The sequence below is a fragment of the Castor canadensis genome, chromosome 6 (genome assembly GCF_047511655.1).
Source record: "Castor canadensis chromosome 6, mCasCan1.hap1v2, whole genome shotgun sequence".
Taxonomy (NCBI): Eukaryota; Metazoa; Chordata; class Mammalia; order Rodentia; family Castoridae; genus Castor; species Castor canadensis.
In genome coordinates this window covers 132,231,665-132,251,317 of record NC_133391.1, presented here as the reverse complement: position 1 = coordinate 132,251,317, position 19,653 = coordinate 132,231,665, and the positions used below count along the sequence as shown (strand labels likewise).

General features: G+C 40.2%; 1 protein-coding gene across 1 annotated transcript in view; it reads left to right on the top strand.

The window, feature by feature from the left end:
* The window catches only part of Il31ra (interleukin 31 receptor A), a 63,383-nt gene that overhangs the window by 34,310 nt on the left and 9,420 nt on the right, over positions 1 to 19,653 (top strand). The window contains exon 8 of the mRNA XM_074075341.1: positions 18,993 to 19,175. Coding sequence (XP_073931442.1) covers positions 18,993 to 19,175 — 183 coding nt within the window. The remainder of the gene's footprint in view (positions 1 to 18,992; positions 19,176 to 19,653) is intronic.

Here is a 19,653-nt window from a genome sequence, read left to right as displayed (position 1 = left end):
TTAATCCACTTTGAGTTGATACTATTACAGGGTGATAGATATGGATCTAGTTTCAGTTTTCTGCAGGCAGATAGCCACTTTCCCCAGCAACATTTGTTGAAGAGGCTATCTATTCTCCATCATATGTTTTTGGTGCCTTTGTCAAAAATAAGGTGGGCATAGCTGCGTGGATTCATATCCAGGTCCTCTATTCTGTTCCACTGGTCTTCATATGTTTTTTGTTCCAGTACCATGCTGTTTTTATTGCTATGGTTCTGTAGCCATATTTTTAAAAAATTTCTTTTATTCATATGTGCATACAATGATTGAGTCATTACTCCCCCCTTCTCCCTGCCCCCTCCCTTGCTCCCCACCCCCTCCCTCTCACTCCCACAGATACCTGTAGCCATGTTGAAGTCAGGTATTGTGATACCTCCAGCATTGCTCTTTTTGCTCAGTATTGCCTTGGCTATTCATGGTCTTTTGTGTTTCCAAATGAACTTTAGGGTAGATTTTTTTAATCTCTGATGAATGTCATTGGGATTTTGATGGGAATTGAATTGAACATGTAGATTGCTTTTGGTAGTATGCCATTTTTACTATGTTGATTCTGCCAATCCATGAGCACGGGAGATCTTTCCATCTTCTGTAGTCATTCTCGATCTCTTTCTTCAGTAGTTTGTAGTTCTCCTTGAAGAGGTCATTTACGTCCTTTGTTAAGTTTACTCCTAAGCATTTGTTTTGAGGCTATTGTAAATGGAATCATTTTCCTATATTCTTTCTCAATTTGTTCATTGTTGGTGTATAGAAAGGCTACTGATTTTTGTAAGTTGATTTTGTATCCTGCTACATTGCTGAAGCTGTTTATGGTGTCTAGGAGTTTTTGGGTAGAGTTTTTTGGGTCTTTGAGGTATAGGATCATGTCATCTGCAAATAGGATATTTTGACTATTTCTTCACTTGTTTGTATTCCTTTTATTTCTTCTTCTTGCCTTATTGCTCTGGCTAGGGATTCCAGGACTATGTTGAATAGGAGTGGGGAGAGTGGGCAGCCTTGTCTCCTTCCTGAGTTTAGGGGAAATGGTTTTAGTTTTTTCCCATTAAGTGTGATGTTGGCTATATGTTTGTCATATATAGCCTTTATAATGTTGAGGTTCATTCCTTCTAGTCCTAGTTTTCTTAGAGCTTTTGTCATGAAGTGGTGTTGGATCTTATCAAAGGCTTTTTCTGCATCTATTGAGATGATCAAGTGGTTTTTGTCTTTGCTTCTATTAATGTGCTGTATTACATTTATTGATTTGTGTGTGCTGAACCATCCCTATATCCCTGAGATGAAGCCAATTTGGTTGTGGTGAATGATCTTTCTGATATGTTGTTGGATTCAGTTTGCCATTATTTTATTGAAGATTTTTGCATCGATGTTCATTAAGGAGATTGGCCTATAGTTCTCCTTTTTGGATGTGTCCTTTTCTGGTTTTGGGAAGAATGTAATACTGGCTTCATAGAGTGAGTTAGGCAGTGTTCCTTCCCTTTCTATTTTGTGGAAAAGTTTAAGGAGTGTTGGTATTAGTTCTTCTTTGAAAGTCTAGTAGAATTCAGCTGAAAATCTGTCAGGTCCTAGACTTTTCTTTTTTGGGAGACTCTTTACTGCTGCTTCAATGTCATTAGTGTTATAAATCTGTTTAGGTGGTTAATATCTTCTTGGTTCAGTTTTGGATGGTCATAAATATCTAGAAATTTGTTCATTTCTTCAAGATTTTCCAATTTATTGGAATATAGGTTCTCAGAGTAGTCTCTGATGAGTCCCTGGATTTCTGTGGTGTTTGCTGTTATCACCCCTTTTCCGTTTCTGATTTTGCTAATTTGGATCTTTTCCTTCCTAATTTTAGATTTGCCAGGGGCTTGTCAATCTTGTTTATTTTTTCAAGGAACCAGCTTTTTGTTTCGTTGGTTTGTTTTTTGGTCTCTATTTCATTAATTTTGGCCCTTATTTTTATTATTTCTCTCCTTACACTTGTTTTGGGTTTTGCTTGCTCTTGCTTTTCTAGGAGTTTGGGATGTAGCATTAGGTCATTTATTTGAGATCTTTCTGCTCTTTTAATATATGCACTCATGGCTATAAACTTTCCTCTTAGGACTGCCTTTGCTGTGTCCCATGTGTTCTGGTAGGTTGTGTTTCGACTTTCATTAAAACCTTTTTATTTCCTCTCTTATTTCTGCTATGACCCACTGATCATTGAGCAATGTATTATTCAGCCTCTAATTATTTGAATGTTTTCTGCTGGTTTTTTGTTGTTTTTGTTGTTGAGTTCTAGTTTTAATGCATTGTGATCAGATAGAATGCAGGGGGTTATTTCTATCTTCTTATATTTGCTGAGGCTTGCTTTGTGTCCTAAGATATGATCTGTTTTGGAGAAAGTTCCATGGACTGCTGAGAAGAATATATACTGTGTTGTTGTTGGGTGAAATACTCTGTAGACATCAGTTATATCCATTTGATTTATGTGTCACTTAGTTCTAGGATTTCTTTGTTGATTTTTTGTTTGGATGACCTATCCAATGGTGATTGGGGAGTATTAAAGACTCCCACTACTACTGTGTTGGAGTCTATATGTGCTTTTAAGTCCTTTAGTGTATGTTTGATGAAATTCTGTGCACTGACATTGGGTGCATATAGGTTGATAATTGTTATTTCCTTTTGGTGTATTTCCCTTTTATTAGTATGAAGTGTCCTTCTTTATCTTGCTTGACCAATGTAAGTTTGAAGTCTACTTTGTCTGATATAAGTATTAATTCTCCTGTCTGTTTTCAGGGGCCATTGGCTTGATAAATCTTTTTCTAGCCTTTCACCCTGAGCCAGTGTTTATTTCTGTCAATAAAACAGGTCTCTTATAAACAACAGATTGTCAGATCTTCCTTTTTAAATCAGTTTGCCAAATAGTATCTTTTGATGGGGGAGTTCAGTCTGTTGACATTCAGTGTTAATATTGGTAAGTATGTGGTGATTCCTGACATTTAATGTTTTTGTTGTTTAAGGATTTGATTGTGTGCAGTTGAATCAATGCTATTCTCTGATTGCTTGTCTTTTCTTCTCCTGTAGTTTGATGCTTTCTGTCCTCTTGTGGTTTTGTTTGCTTTCATCTATTGTATGCAGAATTCCTTGAAGAATCTTCTGTAGTGGTAGCTTAGTGGTCATATGCTGTTTTAGTTTCTGTTTATTGTGAAAGATTTTTATTGCTCTGTCAATTTTGAATGATAGTTTTGCTTGGTATCATAGGGTTGAAATTATTTTCATTCTGTGCCTGAAATACCTCACTCCATGCCCTTGTTGCTTTTAAGGTTTCCATTGAGAAATCTGCTATTATTTTGATGGGTTTACCTTTATATGTTATTTGTTTTTTCTCTCTTACAGACTTCAAGATTCTTTCTCTGTTCTCTATGCTTGTTGTTGTTTTGATGATAATATGCTGTGGGGATGTCTGTTTTGGTCAAGTCTGTTTGATGTCTTAGAGGCTTCCTGTACCTGAATGGGCAAAACTTTCTCGAGATTTGGGAAATTTTCTGTTATTATTTTATTGAATATATTATGAATCCCTTTGGTTTGCAACTCTTCTCCTTCTTCAATGCCCATGATTCTCAGTTTTGGTCTTTTGATGGAGTTGCTGAGTTCTTGCACAGCTCTTGAGTTGTTCGACTAAGATTTCTTCTGTTTTTTTTTTTTTCTGTATATTTTATCTTTGAGCTCTGAGATTCTGTCTTCTACTTTTTCTAGTCTGTTGGCATGGCCTTCCACTGTGTTTTTTGTTTGACTATAGGCACTTTTTATTTCCAGGATTTCTGTTTGATTCTTTCTTCTGAGGTTTTCCAAATCTTTGTTCAGCTCTTCTTTTATGATTTGTGTTGTCCTCTTTAATTCATGTATCTCTTTTTTAGTAGTGTACTTTGTTTCACTTTGGTGTTTGTTGAAGTCCTCTCTGAGTTCCTTTATTTGTTTCTGTGTCATCTCATGTTCTTTATTTTTAGTGCCTTGAAATTTCTTGGGTACATCTTGTATATTCTGTTAACCATGTCTAATATCTTCTCCATGAATTTCTCAGAGATTTTGTCCCAGATTTCTTCTTTGAGGGTTTTTTTTATGTGGACCTCTGAGTTCCTTAGTTACATTTATTATTGTTTTGTTGAGGTCAGGAATTGGGTATCCATTTTCTTCATTTCTCACTGAATCCTGTATTGAATTATTTTTTTGAAGAGAGTGGTTTCCATTTCTTCTTCTCATCACCCTACTTGGTGCTGTACCACTATATTTTTGGTGTGCTAGTTGGTAGATTTGATTGCCTGATTTCTTTCCCTGATTTAATTTTTGTGTTGTGGCTGACCTAGAAGTGCTCTATCTGACTCTAGTCTGGGAGTGTAATTTAGCATTAACAAGTTCATAGTTTCCAGTTGTTAATGTATTCTATAGAAAACCCCTTGATGATAATATCTATAAACAGTTGGAGTTGGGGGGAGTAATGGTTATTAGGCTAGTTATAGATCATGGGGAATTGGTAAAGGTGGCACTACAAAAAGGGGGTTGGGAAAAGGAGTGGATGGATTAAGAGGTATGGGGGCTGCTGGCTTTTGTGGCCCTTGTGTGTTTTGGTGTATTTCTGTTGTAGTAGAGGGTGTTTGTGTCAGGGATTGCAGGAGGTTGTTTGCAGTTGGTACAGTAGGCTAGTCAGCAGGTGGTGAGTGTATAGGAGGGAGGGCTAGTGTGGGGACAGGTTGGGGGAGGATGGGAAGGAGAGGTGAAGATGGGAAAGAATGGATGAGAAGGGGCAGAAAGAGTAGTTGGGAGGGAGGACAATGGATTATAGCATGGGAAGAGGAGGGAGAGTGAGGAGGATGAGAACAGGGGTAAGAGAATAGTGATGATGGAGTTAATAATACAGGAATAAAAAAAGAAAAAGAAAGAAAGAAAAGAAACACAATAAAAAAATCAGGTTTGGGAACCTCAGAAAGTTCAGTATATTAATAAAAGTTCTGGAGTCGTTCCTTAAGTGTCCAATCCCGGTATTGGTGTTCAAGCAGAAGCTCTGATGTGGTCTCACCAGGTGACTGGCTTGTGAGTGGTACTTGGACCTTCTGTCCACAAGATTATTTGGAGTTGTAAGGTGAGGTAAGAGTGTCAGCTCATGCAGGGTGGTCAGAGCTGTTTTCAGCAGGCAGCCGCTGCATTGTTCTTCAGCTGTAGCTCTGTTTGGTCAGCTCCTCCCCCAGCAAGGTGGGATAATTCAGTTTTGAATGCTGCCCTCTATCCCAGAAATCAGCTCTGGGATCCACCTCCTGCCCCACTTTGGGAGGTTATTTTGTCACTACGCTCCCTCTCTTAGTCTTTATGCCTCTCCCAATCTCTTCTGGGTGCCAGTGGCTCCCCTAAGCCATTGGCTTGTCTGCCTGCCCCTGCTCTCAGCCTTTGCTGCTTTATGGCACATCACTGAGAGTTCAGTGCTAAGAGCTTGGTTCCTTGCCATGCCCCTGACAGTTCAGCAGTGAGAGATTGGCTCTTTGCCCCTCCCTTGTTCTCCATGGTGGGTTCAGCGTTCCACCTGCCCCTCTGATGTTGGTATTAGATTACGGTTAGCTGTTTGTGTCTTTCAGCTTTGCTGAGAAGGGCAGTTCAGTCTGCCCAGGGGCTGTACTGGATTATTTTCCTGGGGTGGGGTGTGGGTAGGGGAGCTGCGCATGGTGTGTGATGCTAACCTGTATCTTCTGCAGTTTCACACAGGCAGCTTTAGAGCTAGCTGGCAGGTAGAAATGGCGTTGTTATTTTCAGTGTGGCATGGCATAGGGATGCTTTCCATGGGATAGCAGTCCAGTATGTCACAGGGTTTGATTCTGATTGATGCTCTGTCTTCTGCTTGTTGGGAAAAAGAGAAGCGGCAGGGGGATTTTTTTTCCAGGGCTAGAGGCCTGATACACCTTGCTGGATGTGCCAGGAGGGATTTTCACGGCTGTTAGGTGCAATGGTGGTTATTATTTTGGTTAGGAGCAATCAGAATTACCCAAGTGTGGCTCCAGCGTGTCAAGGAGGTTTATGAAATCATGGATCTTAGGAGATCTGATTCCCTACCTTAGCCATTTTTTTCTCCTCAAGCACAAACTTCTTATTTGGGTACCTAGTCTCACCCAGTTGGCCAAGGAACAGTCCCTGTCCTCTCAAGGATAGCTGTTTCTCTTGAATCAAAATGAAAAGGGAGTGAGGACTTTTAGGTTGTGGTAGGAAAACAGAATCTGCTGATAGCTAACAAGTCTTTGAAGAACTTGGAACAAAGCCCATGTTAAAAATGAGAGACTTCATGAATCACAGAGTACAAAGTCAGAAGCTCCATGTGTAGCTTCTGGTATTTGATCTGGTCCAAGTGGATGAAAGTTGGATTGAGCCAAATAAAACCATCATATCTGAGACTTGTGTTCTTAGTGACTGGAGCTTCTCCTCAACTCTTCCCCATAGATGGCAATGACTGTGTTCCCAGCTGCAGCTTAATGCTCACTTTTCTTTTTCTTCCTTTTCCCCTTACGTTTTTACTACCAAATTAGGAAAAATTCTTTTTTTAAAAATAATTTTTATTAATTATTAATAATTTTTATTATAATGAATAATTTTTATTCATTATATGGGGGATTCATAGTGACAATTCCAAATAGACTTATATGTTATATTATTTACATTGCCCCCATTGTCTCTCCCCCTCAACCCTCTCCTCACTGCACTTAAAGCAATTACGATTTCTTAGTTCTGTTTCACATAGGTATATGAAGTCCATCAACCATATACCCTCACCTTAATCTCCTTCCTTCACCCTCCCCCCTTTACTAGTTCCCTCCCCCACATACTGTCCTGATTTTCCTATTTTATAGTCCTGATTTTCGTTATTAATATTTAAGTTGATGTTCAAAGGGGCTTCTCAATGTATACCCGCTGTGGGTGTACTTTACTTTGGTCCATTCAACCCCTTTCATTACTCTCCCTTACCCCTTTACCTCCCACCTCCCACCTTCCATTTTTCAACAGCTTTCAATACACATCCGTATATCCTCTACCTTTGCATCTTATGTTACACAGTATTACTGATACTCTATCATTTTCTTTCCTTCTTTCCCCGAGTTCCATAGAGTTGTTCCACTTATTACAAACATGTTCTACATCTGAGTTTGTATATCATCTGCTTGTTTTTGTGTATATGCTTATCTTTGGATCTGTCTTCCACATATGAGAGAAAACATGCAGCTTTTGCATTTCCAATCCTAGCTTACTTCATTTAACATGATGTCCTCCAGCTGCATCCCTTTACCTTCAAACCACATGTCATTATTCCTTATGGCTGAGTAATATTCCATTGTGAATATACTCCATAATTTCTTGGTCCATTCATCAGTTGTAGGGCACCTGGGTTGTTTCCAAAGCCTGGTTATTGTGAATAGTGCTGCAATGAACATCAGTGTACAGGAGTTTCTGCTGTATCTTGTCTTACATTCTTTTGGGTAGAAACCCAGGAGCAGTACCACTGGATCATATGGCAGTTCTATCTGTAGTTTTTTGGTTTGTTTTTTGGGGGGGAGTCTCCATACTTCTTTCCACAGTGGTTGTACCAATTTGCATTTCCACCAGCAGTGTATTAGGGTTTCTGTTTTGCCACATCCTCATCAGCATTTGTTGTTGTTATTACTCTTGATTACAGCCATTCTAACTGGGGTGAGATGAAATCTAAGTGTTGTTTTGATTTTCATCTCTTTTATAATCAGGGATGTTGAACACTTCTTCATGTATTTACTGGCCATCTGTACCTCTTCGTTTGAGAAGTCCCTGTCTAATTCATGTGCCTATTTCTTCACTGGGGTGATGATTCTTTGGGGGCTGAATTCTTTTAGTTCTTTGTAGCTTCTGGTTATTAGTCCCTTATCAGATGAGTAGCTGGCAAAGATTTTCTCCCATTCTGTGGGCTGTCTCTTGAGTCTGGTGATTGTTTCCTTTGCTGGGCAGAAGCCCTTCAGTTTGATGCAGCCCTATTTGTTCATTGTTTCTCTTAGATGCTGAGCCTTTTCAGTTCTGTTTAGGAGGTCGTTCCCTATACCCATCTGTTCCAGCATTTTTCCTACTGCTTCCTGGAGTTATATCAAAGTTTTAGGCCTTATATTAAGGTCTTTGATCTACTTTGAGTTGATTTTGGTACAGAGCGAAAGACATGGATTTAGTTTCAGTCTTTTACATGTGGATATCCAGTTTCCCCAGCAGCATTTGTTGAAGAGGCTATCTTTTCTCTGTCATGTGTTTTGGGTTTCTTTGTTGAAGACCCATTGTCTATAGTTGCATGGGTTTATATCTGGATCTTCTATTCTGATCCTTTGGTCTTCCTGTCTGTTTTATAGCAATACCATGCTGTTTTTATTGTTATGGCTTTGTAGTATAGTTTGAAGTTGGTTATTGTGATGCCTTCAGCATTGGAATTTTCACTCAGAATTGCCCATATGTATTTCACGATTGCTTGTACTATTTCTGTGCAGAATGTCATTGGAATTTTGATAGGGGTTATGTTGAACATGTAGATTGCTTTTGGTAACATGGTCATTTTCACAATACTGATTCCACCAACCCACGAGCTTGGAAGGTCTTTCATCTTCTAATGTCTTCTTCGATTTCTCTCTTCAGTGGTTTATAGTTTTTGTTAAAAAGGTCTTTGGTTTCTTTTGTTAAATTTATTCCAAGGTACTTTATTGAATTTTTGAGGCTATTGTAAATGGGATTGCTTCCCTGATTTCTTTCTCTGTCTGTGCATTGTTGGTATATAGAAAAGCTACTGATTTCCATATGTAACCTGCTACTTTGCTGAAAGAGTTTGTGATTACTAATAGTTTTTTTGGTAGAGTTTTTGGGGTCTCTTTGGTATAGGATCATGTCATGGGCAAACAGGGATAGTTTGACTACTTCCTTCTCTATTTGAATCCCTTTTATTTCTTGCTCTTGTCTTATTGCTCTGGTTAGGAATTCCAAAACTATATTGAATAGGAGTAGAGAAAGCAGACAGCCTTGTCTTGTTCCTAACTTTAATGGGAAGTTTCAGTTGTTTTCCATTTAATATGATGGAAATAAGGTTTGTCATATATAGCTTTTATTGTGCTGAGGAACATTCCTTCTATTCCTAGTTTTTCAGAGCTTTTACCATGAAAAGGTGTTGGTTTTGTCAAAGGCTTTTTCTGCATCTATTGAGGGGTTCATGTGGTTTTTGTCCTTGCATCTGTTTATGTACTTTATTACGTTTATGGATTTACGTATGTTGAACCATCCTGGCATCCTTGGAACAAAATCGACTTGGTAGAGGTGTATGATCTTTTTGATGTGTTGTTGAATTCTGTTTGGTAGTATTTTGTTGAGAATCTTTGCATCTATATTCATTAAAGACATTGGTATATAATTCTCTTTTCTGGTTACATCTTTATTGGATTTTGGAATGAGTGTGATACTGGCTTCATAGAATGAGTTTGGTAGTATTCCTTTCCTTTCTATTTCCTGGAAAAGTTTGAGGAGTATTGGTGTTAATTCTTCTTTAAAAGTTTGTTAAAATTCAGCTATGAATCCATCAAGTCCTGGGCTCTTCTTTGTAGGAAGACTTTATTACTCTTTCAGTTTCATTGCATATAATAGGACTATTTAGGTGTTTAATATCATCTTTGTTCAATTTTGGTTGGTTAGATGCATCTAGGAATTTATCCATTTCATCTAGATTTTCCAGCTTACCTGAATATAAGTTTTCAAAGTACTCTATAATGATTCCCTGGATTTTGTTAATATTTGTGGTTATGTCCCCTTATCTGATTTTATTAATTTGGATCTTTTCCCTCCTCTGCTTTGTCATGTTGGCTAAGGGTTTGTTGATCTTGTTAATATTTTCAAAGAACCAACTTTTTGTTTCATTGATTCTTTGTATAGTTTGTTTAGTTTTGATTTCATTTATCTCTGGCCTGATCTTTTTTATTTATGTTTGTCTGATGATTTGGGGTTTAGTTTGTTCTTGTTTTTCTAGGAGCTTAAAGTGCATCATCAGGTTGTTTATTTGAGAGGTCTCTGTTTTTTCAAGGTAGGTGCTTAAAGCTATAAACTTTCCCCTTAGCACAGCCTTTGCTGTGTTCCACAGATTCTTGTAGGTTGTATTTTCATTTTCATTGGATTCTTCCCTTATTTCTTCGGTTACTCATTGATTTCTCAACAGTGTGTTGTTCAGTCTCCATGTGTTTGAATATTTTCTGTGGTTTCTTTTGTTTTTGAGATCTAGTTTTATTCTTTTGTGATCTGATATGATGAAGGGGGTTATTTTAATTTTCTTGAATTTGTTGAGACTTGCTTTGTATCCTAAAATATGATCTATTTTGGAGAAAGTTCCATGAGCTACAGAAATGAATGTGTATTGCCTAGTTGTTGGTTGAAATACTCTATAGAATTCAATCACATCATTTGGTCTAATGTGTGGAGTAGCTCTGACATTTCTTTGTTGATCTTTTGGCTGGATGACCTATCTATTGGTGACAGTGGGGTATTCAGGTCTCCAATTATCACTGTGTTAGGGTCTATCTGTGCTCTTAGGGCCATTAGAGGTTTTTTTTTTTTTTTTAAATGTAGGTGGATGCACTATGTTTGGTGCATGTATGCTAAGGATTGATATTTCCTCTTGATGAATTGTTCCTTTCATTAATATGAAATGACTCATTGCCTCTTAGTGATTTTAGTCTGAAGTCTACTTGGTCAGATATGAGTGTAGCTATTCCTGCTTGTTTATAGGGTTCATTTTCTTGGAAAACTTTTTTCTACCCTTTGACTGTAAGCCAGTGGTTTCTTTCTTTCTTTCTTTTTTTTTTGTGAAATGAGTCTCTTGTAAGCAACATATGGTTGGGTCTTGTTTTTTTAACCCAGTTTGCTATTCTATGTCCTTTGATTGGGGCATTGAGGCCATTTACATTCAGTGTTAATATTGATAGGTGTATGTTGTTTTCAACTATTTTTATTCTTCTGTTGTTCAGTTTTACCTATTCTATGTTGACTGGTCTGCTTTCTCAAAAGGGTTTATTCTTTTTTGAGTCTTCCTGTCTCACTTTAGGTTCTTTTTCTATATGTAAAAGTTCTTTTAAGTATCTTCTGTAGTGCTGGCTTGGTAGTTGCTAATTCCTTTAGTTTTTCCTTATTATGGAAAGTTTCAATTTCTCCTTCAATTAAGAAGGATAGTTTTGCTGGATAGACAACTCTAAATTGACAGTTGCTTTCTTTCAGGGCCTGAATTATATCTTTCCATGACTTTCTTGCATTTAGAATTTGAGTTGAGAAATCTGCTGTTATTCTAATGGGTTTGTCTTTATATGTGACTTGTCTTTTTTCTTTTGCAGCTTTCAGAATTCTTTCTTTGTTCTGTGTGCTGAGAGTTTTGATTATGATGTGCCTGGGGGTGTTTCTTTTTTGGTCCTGAGGGTTTGGTATTCTGTAAGCTTCCTGTACCTGGGTGACTCTCTCTTTCTGGAGGTCAGGGAAGTTTTCACCTATTATTCTATTGAATAGGTTGTCAATGCCTTTAGTTTGTATCTCCTCTCCTTCTACACCCATGATTCATATGTTTGGTCTTTTCATGGTGTCCCAGATTTCTTCCATGTTCCATTCGTATCTTCTTAGCATTCTTTTGTAATCTTTTACTGTTACTTTGTCTTCTATTTTCCACTTGCTGCACTCTGTTTGCCAAGCTTTTGATTAAGATTTTTATTTGGGATATTGAGTTGTTTATTTCGGATTGATTCTTTTTCAGGGTTTCCATATCTTTATTGATTTTCTCCTTCATTTCTTGGATAGTCTTAATTTCATTCATTTGTTTGTATTCTCTTTGAGTTCATTTTAATTGTTTATTCATGTCCTCTTTGAGGTCAAATAGTAGCTTTTGTGTTTCTTCTTTGAGGTCACTAATCATTTTTACTATATTTTTTTTGGAATTCATTATTTGATATCTCTTTCTCTATGCAGCTGTTTAGATCTTAATGGTGGGATTGGCTTTTGAAGGAGAGTTATGGTCTTGTTGTTTCATTCTGCATTGAGATTTATGCATTTGGAGTTGTTTTTGGTTAGGGTTTTAATCCCTTGTGCCCCTGTAGTTGAGGTTTTGAGCTTTTTTCTTCTGGAGCTCTAGCAGTTTTCCTCATGGAGGGGTATGCTGGAAATGTTACCCCTTGCAGGGTTCTTGTTGTGGTGCAGATTACCTCTTTTCTCCCTTCAGCAAGGGGGCTGGAGTTCCTGCTCTTTGATGGGGGTGTGGGGACTCTCTTGAAGTCACTGTGGGAAATGTTGGATCTCTGTGCACTGTCAGAGGCAGGCGTCCTAGCACCTGAAGAGTAGTGGGTTGCCACTCATTGGAGGACCTGGGGTTCCAGCTCTCGGACAGGAGAGATGGGACTCTCCTGCAGGGAGGTGCAGTGTGAAGTGGAAGTGCTGGGCTTCTATGGACCTTGGAGAAGCAGGCCTTCTGGTGCTGCCTGCAGAGTGTTAGGTTACAGCTTTCCTCCCCTCAGTGGGGAATCTGACATTCTCTTTAATCAGGAGCAGGGCTCTCCCACTGTCAGGCACAGTGGGGAGTGCTGGACCTCTGTACACCTTGGGAGGCTGGCCTCCTGGCAGCTGCAGAGTAGTGGATTGTCATTCAGAGGAGAAGCTGGGGTTCCAGCTCTTAGACAGGGGAGACTGGACTCTCCTGTAGGCAGGCGAGGTGAGAAGTGCTGGGCCTCTGTGCACTTTAGAGTAGCAGTCTGGTGCTGTCCACAGAGTAGGAGGTTACAGCTTCCCTCTCCTCAGTGGGGAAACTGGCATTCTTGTTCTTTGATGGGGTCGTGGGAGCTCTCCAACTGTCAGGCACAGTGGGGAGTCCTGGGCTTCTGTGCATCTCAGGAAGCGGGCCTTCTGGTGCCACTCACTAAGTAACAGGTTACAGCTTTCTTCTCCTTAGGGAGGAACTAGAGTTTTTGGTCTTTAACAAAGAAGTGGGGAGGCTCTCCCGTGGTTGGGCACAGTGGGAAGCACTGGGTATTTTTGTGCCTTAGGGAAGCAGGTCTGCTGGCACCCACAGAATGGTAGATTACCACTTAGTGGCACAGCTGGGTTCCTGTTCTTTGTCAGGGCAGTGAGGGCTCTCCCACAGGACAGGTTGGTGGGGAGGCTGGGCCTCCATGCTATGTGGGGAGGGAAGCCTCTTGGTGCCAACTGAATAGAAAAGCCTGGAGCCTGGGGTTCATTTGCATGTGCAGTGGGCTCCTGGCACTGAGTAGCAAGTTGAGGGCACCCATGGGGCAGCAAAGCCAGAGGGCTTGAATTGTTTGATGCCCACAAGGCAGTGGGGCCCCTGGGATCTACTTGTGTTGGGGCGTGGGCTTCTGGGAGCCATGGCTGCTGCTGCAGGTATGAGGGATCCAAACCTGTGGACAGAGGGAGTTCCAGGGCCTACTTGCCAGGTGCCAGATTCCAGGAGTCGCAGGAGCTGCTGCTGTCACAGGAGAACAAAGCCTGTGGTCAGCGTGAGTTCTGGGGCCTGCTTTCTGGGGCAAGCTGCTGCCAGCACAGGGGAATCAAGCCTGCTAGCTTACTCCTTCTGTTACCTGTGGAGTAGAGGGAGCTATGGGTCCTGCTTATACAGGGATGCCAGTTTCCCTGGTGTTTCAGGGTGAAGGTAGCAGGTTGTGTAGGAGAGGGGAGTGTGGAGCCTTGGGTTCCTGTGTGTGCTGGGAAGCAGGACTTACCTCTGAGTGAACTTAGAGTAATGGAGCCTGGAGCCATGACTTCAGGGGTAGGGGATTGGGAGTGTTGAGCTATGAGTTGTTTTTCCCATTCTTCCTGTGGCTAATTGCTTCTCTATTTGTGGATTTAGAGAGGGCTTTGTTTTTCACTGGTATGGGACCATGTGGATGCCTTTTGGGGTCCCCTGATCTTCCTTTTTTAGGGTAGTTATTTGCCACTGGGGTATAGGGATGTCAACAATCCACCGTCTTGCCTGCATTGAAAAAAATTCTTATGTTTATAGTTGCCAAAAAATTGCCCCTTATACTTTTGATTAAGCAGTTTTGAACATCTTATTGTTCTTAGGCAAATGCATATTTTATATCCTATTTGGGAAAATATATCTTCTTTAATTCTTGGTCAAGAATTGCAACAGTAGGTTTTCTTTTCCTGGTTTTTCTCTATTTAACTTAGTACTGTCATTCATCTCATATGTTTTCTCCCTTAGTAGGGTGCATGTCCCAGAATTGCAGGGATTTTTGTCTGTTTGTGTTTACTTTGTGTTTTTTTTTTTTAAAAACTTAATTGCCAACACCTAGCATAGCATAAAACTGTTGGCATAAAATGGTTCTCAGTAATGATTTGTCCAAACACACCATAGTTAGGGAATGTTCTCTCTAGTTTGCTACCTCTCTGTTTGTTTTGCCCTAGACTAGTTTAGGCACTTTTAGACTTCCCTGCCTGTCCTTCCTTCATTCTCTTCTCCTTAAACCTAACTTTTGCACTCATTTAGAACCTAGATGTTCATAATTTTGTGTTTTTGACTATATTTTGTATTATTTTAGTTAGTATTTAATGGTATTCTCCATGGTCTTTGGTTCCCAACATCCTAGTTCTTGCCTATCCAATAGTCTAGTAATGAAGTTTCTGACAAACACACGTTTCATTGGAATAGACATTCTTCGTTAATAGAGATGATGCTGAACAGTAAGTAACCTGTCTCCAGGTGTGTTCCTGGGATGGAAGGCAGTAAAGAATAGGGAATAGAAGCATGGGCTTTGGGGATCAAGAGCCCTGTGTTCAAAACTTTGCTTGTCCAATGATACCATTTGCCTCAGAAAAGCCACCTATCCTCTCTAAAGCTAAGACACTTGCAACATGGAGCTAGTAATATAATATCTACCTCTTAGAGCTATTTTGAGAACTAAATGAAATATTATTTGTAAAATGCTTTGTCTATTAATACCATGATCTTTCTTTTTCAGTGTTGGGGATGGAACCCAGGGCCCTGTGCATGCTAGGCAAGTGCTCTACCACTGAGCTACATCCCCAGGCCACTGTTGTCATTCTTAATAAAATTTTTGATTAATTAGATGTCTATTAGATGCATGTATTAGTTAGCTTTTCATTGCTGTGACAAAAATACCTAATGTAAATAACTTAAGGGAGGAGAGATTTATTTTGGTTCATAGTAGCAGTCCATCATGGTGGGGTGGAGCAGAGAAGTTCGCATCACAGCAGCCAGGAAGCAGAGAAAAGGGAATATAAGAAGAGGCCAAGGCATCTGCACACCCATGTTTATTGTGGCACTATTCACAATAGCCAAGTTATGGAAACAGCCAAGATGCCCCACTACTGACGAATGGATTAAGAAAATGTGGTATCTATACACATGGAATTTTATGCAGCCATGAAGAAGAACGAAATGTTATCATTCGCTGGTAAATGGATGGAATTGGAGAACATCATTCTGAGTGAGGTTAGCCTGGCCCAAAAGACCAAAAATCGTATGTTCTCCCTCATATATGGACATTAGATCAAGGGCAAACACAACAAGGGGATTGGACTATGAGCACATGATAAAAGCGAGAGCACACAAGGGAGGGGTGAGGATAGGTAAGACACCTAAAAAACTAGCTAGCATTTGTTGCTCTTAATGCAGAGAAACTAAAGCAGATACCTTAAAAGCAACTGAGGCCAATAGGAAAAGGGGACCAGGAACTAGAGAAAAGGTTAGATCAAAAAGAATTAACCTAGAAGGTAACACCCACGCACAGGAAATCAATGTGAGTCAATGCCCTGTATAGCTATCCTTATCTCAACCAGCAAAAACCCTTGTTCCTTCCTATTATTGCTTATACTCTCTCTACAACAAAATTAGAGATAAGGGCAAAATAGTTTCTGCCTGGTAGTGGGGGGGTGGGGGGGAGAGGGAGGGGGTGGCATGGGTGGTAAGGGAGGGGGTGGGGGCAGGGGGGAGAAATGACCCAAGCCTTGAATGCACATATGAATAATAAAACAATAAAAGATAAAAATAAAAAGAAGAGGCCAAGGCATGATATAGCCCCAAGGATCTTCCCCCAGTCCTCCGAGTAGGCCCACCTCTGACTTTTCCTCACGCCCAATAATACTAGCATATTATGAATTCATTGAGGGGTTAATCTATTCATTAGGTCAAAGCCCTAACTGTCTCTGGAAACGCCATCACAGACATCTTCAGAAGTGTATTTACTAATCTGCTAGGCATTTCTCAGTCTAGTCAAGTTGACGGTGGAGATTAACCATCATAGGCATAAAATGCCAGCTTTAAAAATACTATACAATACACTTTAACCTAAGCTATGCTAAATTCACCTAGCTTTTTTGTTTTGCTGGCTTAGTGTCAGCAGCATCAATTATAAAGGTCCTAGACCAGGTGTTGACAAATTACAGCTATAGGCCAAATATGTTGCTATACCTGTGTTTGTAAATGAACTTTTAATGAAACATAGCCACACCTATTTGTTTACAGATTGTCTATGGCTTCTTTTGTGCAACAATGGCAAAGTGAGTAGTTGTGATAGAGATCAACTTCCCTGTAAAGCCTAAAATATTTACTATCTAGCTCTTTGCAGAGGAAGTTTATAGACCCCTATCCTAGACATATAGAAAAGTAATGCTCTACAGAGTTTTCTTTAGTAGAGGCAGCTGGAGAAGAGTTATAATGAAAACTTTAAGTGTAATAGTCATTAATTAAGCATAATCATCACATATTGTTTACCAGGACGTGCCAGACATTGTACTTAGGTATTGTAGGTTATCTCACATTAGTTGTAAAATGACCCATGATGTAGATGCTGTTAGATCCCTTTTTTAGGTGATAAAAAGATCCAGGAAAGCTTATTGATTTGCCCAAGATCTCTCAGGTGGGCTTCTAGTCCAGGTCTATGTGAACCAAACTGGTATAATATACTTTATCTAGAACCTTGTGTTTCATGTTAATAAACCCTAGACTTCTGGTCACAGATGCTGCATGACACTGAGCTAGTGATTTACCTCTGTGGACTCCCATGTTCTCATTTTTAGAACAGGGATTAGAATAGACAAATCCTCAAGTTCCTTCTGCCTGAACATCCTGAGTTTTATGAGGCGTTAGCCGCAGGCAGCTGTGAAATAGTCTGAGGCAGGAAGTGGAATAGTACAGCCACTTGTGTGATGGGTGGGTCAGAGGAACAGGTGGGGACTATGTCATGGTAGAGTTCAGGCTGACACAGGATGGCTGGCCAAGGGGAAGCCTTGTAAGAACAGTATCCTGTAGACCCATACTGACTGTCTTCATGTATATATGGATATTAATGATGTTTGCAATCAAGTCCCTTCCCCCTTTTCCAGGGATGATTTGTGTTTCCTCCCACTCCTGAGGACTAATTGCTCAAAAGTCCTTGTTGAATAATGGAAGGATCTGGCAGTTCATCCAAGTTCCATAGAATGATAATCTGGAAACTTCCCACTGAACACTTCTTAATGAGGCCAGACCCTTGCTGTTTCATAGTTGACTCATGGTTTCGTGGAGCCATTCCCACACCCTTCATGATCTCCTCCATCTCTGTAGCATGCTTAGCACTTTAGACCTGGATCCTCTAAGCTACAAGATTGGTGAGGAGAGAAATGTGGGGTTTGGAACCAGCATTCATTTCTCTTTAGGTCAGGATTTGTGGGTGAGTCATTTATTAAGAAAGTGCCTCCAGGAAGACCAGAAAAGGAAGTTGAAGAAGCAGGCCAGGCATGGGGAGAGGTTGAGCAGAAGGTGTTGTCTTTTTGTCTTAGGGCTCCTTTAACAAAGCACCACAAACTAGGTGTCTTGAAACAATAGAAACTGATTGACTCATAGTTGTGAAGGTCCAAAATCAAGTTGTTATTTGGGCCATACTGTCTCCAAAGTCTCCAGGTAATGTCCTTATTATGTTTCTGTGCTTCTAGTGCCTCAGGTATGCCTTGGCTTGTGGAAGTTCTGATAACTCCAGACTTTGTCTTGCTTTTCACATGGCTATTTTCCTGTGTCACTTTCTGTCCGAACTCCCCTCTCACCCCCTTTTTAAAAAAATTAAGAACACTAGTCATGTTAAGTGAAGGGTCCACCATCTGAATTACATCCACGGTGATCCTATTTCCAAGTAAGGTCATATTCTGTAGCTCTGGGAATATTGTTGTGAAAGCATAATTCAGCCCTTACCAGGTGCAATCTGAAGGAAGAGTCCTGGGGAAGGGAGTCCTGCAGAATCCTGCAGGGGAACTCTGGAACGAAAGGTACATCTCAGAGTTACCCATCCAAGAGAAATATAAACTGTAAGAGGAATCTGAGAGGATCTAAAAGAGTCAAGGTAAGTTTTTTAGTGTTGCAGCAGTGACCTTCAGTCTGGTCTAGTTGGGAACATTTTCAGGATGTAAGCAGGGGAAAATAGGGAGGAAAAAGCAGGAGCCCTGTGGATTGGTGGGATGGGTACCCAGGCTCTGTACTCCTCACTCTGGCTGCAGCCCTACTCCACCTTCACATGTTCTTCAAGCCTTAGCCTACTTTTCTCAGAACTACCTTTTCAGGTTGACAAATTACCTAGCCTTGACTTGTAGCCAGAGTATCTCATAAAGGCTCAGTTTGGGAAAAGAATCCATAAACTGTGGCTTACGAAAACGAAATTCCTAAAAAAATATTCCTGCTGAGAATATATTGTCTCAGCTTGCTTTTCTTTTGACTTGCATTTCTTCAGCATAAATTTTCTTAGTTAGTATCTCCCTAGTGACATCTATTTCAATTTGGGGAGGCAAAGGCAGATTAAGAAGGCATTTAATCATCCAAGGTATTGGGTAAGGAAAAGGGATACAGTTCCTTACAGTAGAGGTAAGGAACTTTGATCTTTCTTGGTCTGAGCAATGACTGGGTGTACATGGTTGGGCAGCTGTGAAGCAGTCGTTTTCTCTCCTTTCAGTATTTCAGTGCATTGACGTCATGCAGGCCTACCTTGCTCAGGACCAGCTGGTGGTACAGTGGCAAAGCTCCGGTACAGAAGTGGACACGTGGATGATTGAGTGGTTCCCAGACTTGGACTCCGGGCTCTCTGACATTTCCTGGGAATCTGTGTCTCAAGCCAGGAACTGGACAATCCAGCAAGGTAGCTGGTATAAAACATGCAGGATTTGGTTTCATTTTAATCAGTTTTAAAATCCTTGACTTTGGTTTCAAAGCTGGATCTGTAATAACATTTGACAAGTCTGTGCAAGCATAGAAAAGTGTCATGGTTCTTGGCATTTCCTACACAGGCTGGCAAAACTCTGGGTATCAATCAGGTGTCCAGCCTGTCCCAGGTGGAAAGGAAAATATCATCCTAACACCTACCATCAGAGAACCCTTTGCAGATACCTTCTTTTGGCTGTTGTTATTGTGTTGATTGTGGTGCTGGGGATTGAACCCAGAGCCTTGCATGTGCTAGTCAAGTACTCTGCTACTGAGATACATCTCTAGCCCTTGGTGTTTTGAAATAGAGTCTCACTATATAGCCTAGACTAGTCTTGAACCCAAGATCCTCCTCCCTCAGCCTCTGAGTTCTGGGATTACTGGAATACACCACCATGCCTAACTCCTTCCTAGAT